Raw genomic sequence first — 9926 nt, 5'->3', positions numbered from 1 at the left:
AGAAAGGCAGGCTCCTTTTATCTTCTTCGATATCTTCTTTTGATCAAAACTTACCACCGTAGCTAAAACGGGCTGCCAGCTATTGCTATAAACTGAACTATCATTTTTGCCCTTTTACCAGGCCGAGAACATTAATGAGAGAAATGAAAAACCTCATTTGGTTAAAACGGAAGTCACTCAAAATTTGGTCCTCACACAAATTTTCAAGCAATGCACACAGCAGCACAGGGCCTCCTTTCTCATCCATATGCGCTCTCTTTAAAATAAATAATAAATAAAAAATCCGAAAATGCAAGATAAATTCTTCAAACCATTTTTTCCCAGAAAAAAGAAAGGTACTTATATTCGGTCGAATCACGGAAAAGTTACTAATTTCTCCTCATTTCTCTCATTAATGTTATTGGCCTGATAAAAGGGCAAAAATGGTAGCACAAGCTGGCATTTAAGTTGCTTCATAGACTTCCAACGGTAAGAAATAGGAGTCTAGATCCCCCCGTCCCCAATCTCCTGTCTCTTCGTATCACCTATCTAATATTTTGACATCTGTCCATAAAAGCCAAACTCTGTTACTCATAAAAGCCAAACATCTATACAAGGAAGACCTTCCCTGTCCTCATCTCTCCTAGGTGGGTTGCGACTGGTCTAGATATTGTTTTAGACGTCCTTGCATTTGGACTGTTTATCAAGTTCTTTTCATCTTGATCAGTTTATTTGTGGCATGGTTTCTTTGTTTCATGCGTATCTGTTTGCATGGGCTTCTTTATTACTGATTATACTGGTCTCCCTTTGGAGCTTTCTTCAGTAATGAAATCATAATCTTTCTTCGACCCAAAAAAAAAGAAAGTACATTATGGAAGAGTCACTCAAAATTTGGTCCTCGCACATGACTTCTATATTGCAATTTGCATTGAACAATTGGACAGTGGCGGAGCTAGGATTTCACATTAACGGGGGCCCTTCACAAAAAATTTAAAAATAATTCGAATAGGAGCCCTCAAGCACTAACCGGGTTAATAAGTTAATAACATCATTTCATATTGATTAATAATTTATCCATTTATTACAATCATAATTGTCTTGAATATCATATTTAACATGGTTGAATATTAATCTCATCATCTACACTATTAAAGACTCAAAATTTAATAATTTATACTTCAACAGAGAGAAGAAATACAAAAAATGTTCATAAATCCCAATATTAAGATGCCCTACTTAGACATGTAAAATAGGAGAAAGGGAAATTTATAAAGCTTAAGTTAATCAAAAGAGGAAGAGAATGAGAAAAAAAAAAGAGTTTTTACTCCAAGAAGCAAACATATAGCAACACATATAAGTAAAAATATGAGAAAATAAAAAATATGAATGAGGGCCTGGGTCCACCCTAGTTCTTAGGTGGCTCCGCCACTGCAATTGGAACTGTGCAGGACGGTGCATAGTAAATAGTGCAGTCATTGTTTAATCCATTTTGTGTCTGAATCAAAATGGATTAAGAATTGTTCTTCAAAGACAGAAAATGGGTTACATCTTTGGAGTGGGAGTGGGTCAACTAATTAAAAAAGGTGTTTGGTCAATACTGAAGAAAAGAAAAGTGAGAAGGGAATTGAACAAACAATGAAGGATTTCTTTTGAGAATATAATTACCTGATATACATGGGATGTGAGAAATCTTGTGCCATTCTGGGCCGCTCAGGAGGGTGGATCTTCCCCCTAGACCTGGACATGTAACAAGTTTAGTGAGGCATTGCATAACCTCAATGGCAGGAAGATACACCAGATTCTCACACGCCTTAATCCTCAGATGGGTAAGAGATGTAAGGTTACCCCAACCACTCTGGAGGAGCCTCCAAGCTGTCGAAATCCTTCATATACAAGTCTTGTAGACAAATGCAGTGTTGAAATTGTTGTCGAGGTACAGAGACTTGAGCTTTGGCTACCCTGTGATCTTCAGCCATAACAAGCAAAGAACTAGCTCATACAAGATTACTACCACTGGCAGCCAACACATAATGGCCTGTATCAATATTATCTCATGATTCCTGCAAACCACCATGTTTCATCCTTATCAGTTTGTGCTTGCCATGACACATCGTGGTTGATCAGCTTCACAAATCCATCTGATGGACACCTCCACCTACCTCATGCAAGGATCTATAGCAAATACATCCCCATCCCCTCTGGAAAAGAATCAAGTGGTGAGAATGAGGCAGATGAAAAATGCTGATCAAAACCTGACCCGAAAAAGTATAAAAAGTTGAAATGACAACAAAACTTATGAACATGTTACTGAAACTGATATGCAAAATAAACTCACATTCGTGTAAGCGCATCAAACTTAATTTCATTGAGAATGAACAGAGGTTAGTATCTACTTAATGATAGTATATCATGTGTATATAATCTGTATTGAAACAGAAGGAATATCATCTATATATATACAGCAAAAGTGTGAATACTTTTCTCATATATAAATAGGAGAATGATTTCTCAGAATAATCATATTCTCCTCCGTGCTAGTAAAGTGATGTTATGATTAGATGGGAATGTATGATATGATTATTAGGGTAATTCTTTCTTTTTCTGCATTGATCTCCAAAGAAATGAGTAAATAACGATGCAGAGGAAAGGGAACTGAAGTGAAGTACCTGGACTAAGTTTGCACCTAATGCGCATTATTTGTTCTTCCAATTGAATAAGATCCTTCTGCAAACCAACAACGGATATAGGATGATATGGAAAACATTAAGCAGAGGCTAGAGAAGAGTAGAAAGCTCTGAAAATCTAGTTTAACAATTAATCTGATGAGAGAAGAAGAGTAGACTCGCTTTGTGCTCCAACTGTGCTAGCTAGTTTGTGATGGGGTCGAATCATCGTCACTAAAAGATTCCAATCATTCGCATCCGTAAACTAATTAAAAATGTGTTTGGTCAATAATACTGAAGAAAGAAGGGAGATTCTTCAATAAGTATTTTATGTTAGAGGATTGGGTTACAATTTCTAATCTCTATATTAAATCTACCAACACATCTAATACTTATTGGAAAATTAAGTGAGAAAAGGGAATTGAATGATTTCATTTGAGAATATTGTAATTACCTCTTATACATGGGATGTGAGAAATCTTGTGCCATTCTGGGCCTTTTTGCAGGGTGGATCTTCCCCTAGACGGGGACATGTATTAATCATTAAATTTGTTAGTTTGGTGAGGCGTTGCATAACTTCAACGGCAGGAAGAGACACCAGATTCTTACACTCCTGAATACTCAAGTGGGTAAGAGATATAAGGTTACCCAACCACTCTGGAAGAGCCTCCAAACCATCGAAAGATTCAATCTCCAAAGATGTTAGAGAAGTAGTCAAGTGTTGAATTTGTAGAGCCAGAGACTTGAGCTTAGGCCACCCTTTCATCACTAGTCATTGGATTTGTGATGGAAGCTCAAAATCAGGGAAAGAATCAAGCTCCTCTGAAAATGGACCCATTTTCATAGATTCTAAACGCGTAAGAGAGCGTAGCCCCTCTATTGGCAAATAGTTTAATTTCCGACAATTAAATATATCTAAAGAGGAAAGAGACTGCAACCTGGATACATCTAGATCTGCCAGAGATATCAAATTGTGGCATGACTCGATTCTCAACTTCTTAAGAGATGTGAAGAGAGATGCAATATTCTTAAGAGATGCCAGAGATAGCCCACTCGGTAGACTTGTCAATCCATCACAACAAAAAATCTCCAACTCCTGAAGAGAGATGCAATATTCTTAAGATAATTTCTTACAATTCTGAATCTGCAATTTGCGGAGACATGGCATTCCCTTGCCCTTGCCCTTGCCCAGGGTAATTGGAATGAACTCGAGACGAGAGCAATGCCTTATAGTCAACTCCTCAAGGCAGGGAAACACCGCTACTTTCTCATCTGTTGGTAGTTCCTCCCATTTAATTAGAGCTGGGCAATAATAAATAGTTAAGCTTTTCAATGCTGGGAACAAAGTCTCTTTCTTCTTCGTACCGTCAACATGGTTATAACCATAAAACTCAACTCCCACACATTTAAGCTTTAACATATATCTAAACTCAACAAGCCGAAGATTTGGTAAAGAGCCAAGTGATGGGACTTGTACGCATTCTAAGCAATTCCGTAATCGAATCTCTGTCAAATTGAGTGGCAACGAACCACTCATCATCCATGATGCTAATTTAGAACCCATGAATCTGTCAATCTTTAAGATTTCTAACTCAGAGTTGGGTCGGAGGCCTTCTAGTACATCAATGTCTTTCTCGTTTCTTTCCGTGTCATACCAACTAAATTGTAATGTCAACCTTCGTAGATTTGCTTTCCCAACTAAATTTGATGCCCCTGCTTGGCCTCTGTCCCTCACATGTTCCAAACCGCTAATAATTAGCTCACCTTTTAATTGGTTTAAGCCACCCAGCTCGTCAATTCCAGGATTACTTTCCTTGTCCAGAGTAAACGAAGGAGATATTGTTTGCAGATGTTTCAATCGTCCCATTCCAAATGGAACTTCCTTATCATAATTGAAATAAACATGCCTCAAGTTGATCAAATTTTCCATTTCCTTGGGATACGTTACAAGATGCCTTGTATCCTCCATTCTTAACGTTTGTAGGTTATAAAGCTTGCCAATAGACTTAGGGAGTTGTTTGATTTTTGTTCCAGAAACGTTCAAATACCTCACATGTATCAAGTCGCCAATTGAACTTGGCAGCTCCTCAATTTCAGCCCCGTACAAATTTAAAACACGCAAAGCCTTAAAGCTTATAAGTAATGTATTATTACTAAGGGCTTGATCACCATTCACAAACAGTGACCACCGTTTCTCAACATTTCTTTCGGAACTTTTGGAAGGGTCCCATGCCACGTGTTGATTCTCAAGTTTATCTTCCATTTCAGATCTTGATACAAGCTCAGCAAGATCATGTACAAGATCGTGCATCTTGCAATAGGTAATGATACCAAATTCATCCCTTCTAACATCTTGAAAGAGGGAGTTTTGCAACAGAATCATAAAATATTCATCACCTATATCCTCCATATCTTTGTTAGGAGAAGAACAGAGAAATCCTTGAGCCATCCATAGCTGGATCAAGTCTTTTCTTTCCATGTCAAAATCTTTCTTGAACTTTGAGCAATATGCAAAACATTGTTTCAAAGAAGGTGATTTCAAATGATCAAAACTCAACTTCAAAACCGACATAATTCTTTCATCTCCTTCTGGTAATTCCCATGTCTTACTTTTTTGAATTTCCAACCATTCATCGATACTATATTTAGAACGCATCATGCTTCCCAAAACCTGTTGGTACATGAATTAGTGTATATATTAAAGATTAACTAGGTGACTTGGCTATAATAACAGGAAACATCATTTGTTTTTTCAAAAAACTTAGTTGTATGTTTCCAGTAAATGTTAACATTTCACCAAAAACTGGTATTTTGTTGGAATGTTTAATCCTTAGCCAATGTTCATGTGTGTAAATAGTAAATTTGGATTTTCCCCTTCAAACGCATTTTTTCTTACGTACAACACATCACCTTATTTTTCCATAAATAAAACCCGATGCTAATTACATTGTAACGATCTTTTTTTTCAACAAATTATTTGCAAGTCAACGCCAGTAATGGTGTTTCAATTTTGCATAAATTTAGGGATTGGGGGGTCTTTTTTTATTTTATATATAATTAAAGATTTTTTAATGGAATATATATTCAAACAATGAGTAAATGATGTGTTTCCAAATTTGACTGAGTGATAATTTTTGTTTTTGTTTTCAAATTGATTAGTTAGTTAGTTCCTTTTACTTATATCAAAGTTTGAAATTAATTTTTCAAAGAGAAAGAACACGTTTTGCTCTTTATAGGTCTTGATCCTTGTGTTTTAGGTACATTATAATTTACCTACAATTTTCTTAGGACATATCTAGGAAAATTGTTGAACTTTGCAAAATCTAGGTACCTATATATACCTATATATATTTATAATGTAACATTTGTATTTTCTTAGTACATACCTATTATTTTTAAGTACATATGCCTAATCAAATATTGATAATGTAGCATACACGCATCAAATTGTATGTAAATAATTAAATGACATCAAATGTAGGTCAATTAAACTGCATATATATGCATGCAAGTTGGTCTACGTTTACATGAATTGTAGGTAAAGAAATTTACATGTACAATTGTAAAAGAAATGAGATGAAACACTGAGTAACTGTCAAACTTGATGCTACATCAAAACTAGGTGCACTAATTTAACCTCAATATTAATATTTTCCCACCCACCTTATTTTCTAACTCACTATGTAAATTTGAAAAAACACAATCATATCTTTCCACTCATCATTATTCCTAAAATACCCTTTAATTATTAATTCAAGAAAATTCATCTTAGGAAAGGTATTGATATTCTGAATGATAAAATCTATTGTTGACGGAATGCTTCTAGTTGATTTCCGGCTTGTGATATGAATGGTGTGTATTTATTTTTCACTTTAAATATTTTTAATAAAAGAGACACATGTTAGATTGTGGCTGAGCCATATTAGTAGACAAGGAGGAGTTCCTCCTTATGGGCAAGGAGGGAATCATTATCCTTGTAAATAATTTAATACTAATGAACAATTTGGCGTTTAAGGGTTTTAGTTAGAATTAAAAAAGTATGTGAGTTTTTGTCTAGACTATTTTAATTGCAAGGGGCCATATCTGAATATCTTGTATGTAAATTATCTGAATACTTTTAGTACTTGTAACAAATAAAGAAATGCATGCAGAAGAAACTTCAAATTGATATATCATTACGTACCTTTGCCGTTAACGGTATACCAGCACACTTTCTGGCAATCTCCCTTCCAATTGTTTCTAGATCTTTTGCAATAGGAGCATTACCATCTGGAAATGCTCTTTTCTTCAATATGTCCCAACAATCATCAACAGATAGACCTTTCAAATCATAGATTGGAACTACTTTTTTCGTGATTGATGCAACACTGGCACTGCGCGTAGTGACAATAACGACGCTTCCCTGGGCACTATGAAGTTTTGACAAACAAGTCATCAAATTGCTCCATTTTTGAGGATCTTCATTCCACACATCATCAAGCACGAGAAAATATCTCTTTTTTTCCAATTCTTGTACTAGGTTTTTAAGCAATGCATCTAGGCGTTGTATCCCAGCCTTTGTTGGGTTAAGATATTCTAATATCCAACTTAAAATCGAATTGACCTCAAAAGTGTTAGATACACACACCCATATTTTCTTCTCAAAATGTCCACCAATAGAATCATCATTGAATACTGACTTAGCCAAAGTTGTCTTCCCTAGGCCTCCCATTCCTACAATGGGCATTACTGAAAGATTTTCTTGATCCAAGTTGGAGTTAGTCAAGATTGTAATTATCTTTGACAGATCCTCCTTCCTTCCAACCACGATTTCATCTTCCTCAAAGATTGAGTCGGTTTCTCTGGCCCCCCCAATTTCTGGAGGGGTTGTATCTATTTTCTTGGAAACTAGTCCAATGAAAGATGCCTCAGATTTGAGATCCAACAAAGATGCATTGATCTTCTTGATTTTATGTGCCATTTTTTGACGAAACAAATGGGGATTGGAGCTTGAAATGAAGTTGAGTACCTTTTTCCTCTTTTGGTTTGACAGTTCTACTTGACTCCGGAGATCTTCATAGTTGATTTCATCCAAGACATTGTCAGCATCATCAGCTATGTCTCTCAGTTTCCTCACCCACTCCTCCACTGCCTTGCCCCGTTGTTGTGGCTGGTGGGCAACATCACCTAAGAAATCTTGAATCGCGAGTAACGATTGACGAAGCTTTGTTAGTTCCTTTTTGAATCCCCGGAAGAGACTTATTTCTTGAGCAGCAAGTGAAGCCAGCTTGTTCAGTATTCCCTCGACAGGAAAAGTATAGAGAACTTCCATACTCGCGCGAGACAGAGATGAGAGAGCAGAGAATGCAAAGATAGCTAAGGAAACCAGATGATTGAAGACGCACGTACAGTGTTTCAGTGTTTGAGTGTTTCTCTCTCCCCCGTTGATAGAAATAAAAAGTTCCAAGTCATTTAATGTGATGAGGGGTATATCGTCTTTGCCATCAATATTGGCCTCACATTATGATAGGTGAAATTCAACCAAGTCAAAGTGCTAGACGACATGTAATGGGGCTTAAGATTTTCAATATTGGTGGCTCCGTTTAGTTTATCACTTATGAATTGTTGTTGTCGGTGGCTTTATCATTTCACGACTTCTCTGCATGGCTGTCGGTGGGTCAATTATTGTTGGTCAATTATTTCATGCCTTGTCTGCGTTGCTTTACTTTTTTCTCATGTAACTCATCTTGGATGTTTTTAAGCAATACCTGTACAAATTAAGAAGAGAAAGGAAAGAAGAGAATTGACAATTGAGAGATTATTTATTTATTTCCTCTGTTTCTGTGTGAATGATGAATTGAGTAAAATATAGTTGTTATAACTTATATACTGTTTTGAGTACAATATAGTTGGTACACAAATTATGGAATGGATGACACAAGTGTAGGACTAAGAATTGATCAGCCATTATCCAAATTTGTTCTTCTAGAAAGGTGCTGAGGTTGTGATACACTGGTCTTGATTTTCAGCTTTCAATACCTACTGACTTTGTACTCCGAATATTTCTAGATCCTTTATATTTAGTTTTTTTTAGAGAAAGTTGATTAAAAAAAGCTTTATTACTTTACTTATTTTTAGTTATTTTCATAATTTTCTATGAAGCCAGTTGTTTCAGAATTACAAGTCAAGACAGCTTAAGCTGCATTCCCATAAGAACTGGGCTGCTGTGTGAGATTGAACTTTTGAAGACTTTTTTGATTTCTTTCTAGTGGTGTGCGATATATGCTTGGAAAGCTTAGCGATAAAGCTACGTGTTTCCTATTTTCCTATAATTTTCCAGGAAGTGGAACAATCCCAAATATTGCGTCCAAGTCAGCTGACGTGTCACTCGTAAAGCAATTAAACTTGCCAATAGATTTTCTCTTCTTATAAAGTGTGCTAATAGATTTTGGCAATTCTTTGATTTTTGTTCCAGAAACATTGAACACGTGTAAAGCAATTAAACTTGACTTGAACGGGTCATGTTAAATGTATGGATGGATTTCGGGTCAATCTGTCAACCCATTAAAATACATGTTTAACTCATTTAGTAAATGGGTCATGTCAACCCATGTAATACCTACCAACCCGCCCAGCTTTGGTATTCTCCATAGCCTCAATGCCCACCGTTCATACTCAGATGGAAACAAAGCAATGCATATGGAGTTTGAGAAAATACCCAACTAACATGGGATTGTTAGGATCAGAAAACACTTCTCTCCACTTAAAATCAGAACGAATTTGGGGGACTTCCATGGGAGGGCACAGTAATCATGCTCTTAGTTTCTTGAAATTTCATTCGAGATTATCACAACTAATTCCAATTAATTTTATTTCAATATGTAATAAGTTAGCAACTAATTGAGTGGGAGAACCAGCAGCCACGACTCCTTTATTTTATGATATTAAAATCTAGAAATTTTGGTGTGCATGCAATTTAAAGTCTGTTCATGATACAAAACTAGGCCATTAGCAATAAAATGTTGAAGAAAAAAACTGCTAACGATTTATGGTAAAGAGATAAAATTAGCAGTAATTGAATACGGTAGATTGCAAAGGTAGCAATGAAGAAATTGACTTTAAACTAGTTGTCGTCATTTTATAAATGAAGGCAGAGTAGAGTCAGAAGTTTAGCAAGCTACCGATGAACACGTATAAATACTTCAAAAGTAAAAACAATATGATTATTATTAGGGTAATTCCCATCCAAAGAAATGAGTAAATAACGATGCAGGGGAAAGGGAACTGAAGTGAAGTACCTGGACT

General features: G+C 36.0%; 1 protein-coding gene and 1 pseudogene across 2 annotated transcripts; both read right to left on the bottom strand.

The window, feature by feature from the left end:
- Nucleotides 1-1229: 1229 nt before the first annotated feature.
- Nucleotides 1230-3759, bottom strand: LOC148297102 (uncharacterized; annotated as a pseudogene). Its single transcript, XR_015832870.1, has 3 exons — nt 3097-3759; nt 2646-2907; nt 1230-2177 (listed from the first exon to the last, which is right to left on the bottom strand). The product of XR_015832870.1 is annotated as an uncharacterized LOC148297102 (transcript).
- Nucleotides 3757-8095, bottom strand: LOC110751566 (putative disease resistance protein RGA3). Its single transcript, XM_088246573.1, has 2 exons — nt 6826-8095; nt 3757-5313 (listed from the first exon to the last, which is right to left on the bottom strand). Exons 1-2 carry the CDS (start codon nt 7951-7953, stop codon nt 3760-3762), a joined length of 2682 nt encoding a protein of 893 aa, XP_088102699.1. The 5' UTR covers nt 7954-8095; the 3' UTR covers nt 3757-3759.
- Between the last annotated feature and the right edge of the window lie 1831 nt (nt 8096-9926).

This window comes from Prunus avium, chromosome 1 (genome assembly GCF_965620075.1).
Source record: "Prunus avium chromosome 1, drPruAviu1.hap1.1, whole genome shotgun sequence".
Classification (NCBI taxonomy): domain Eukaryota; kingdom Viridiplantae; phylum Streptophyta; class Magnoliopsida; order Rosales; family Rosaceae; genus Prunus; species Prunus avium.
This window is presented reverse-complemented; position numbering and strand designations above follow the sequence as displayed.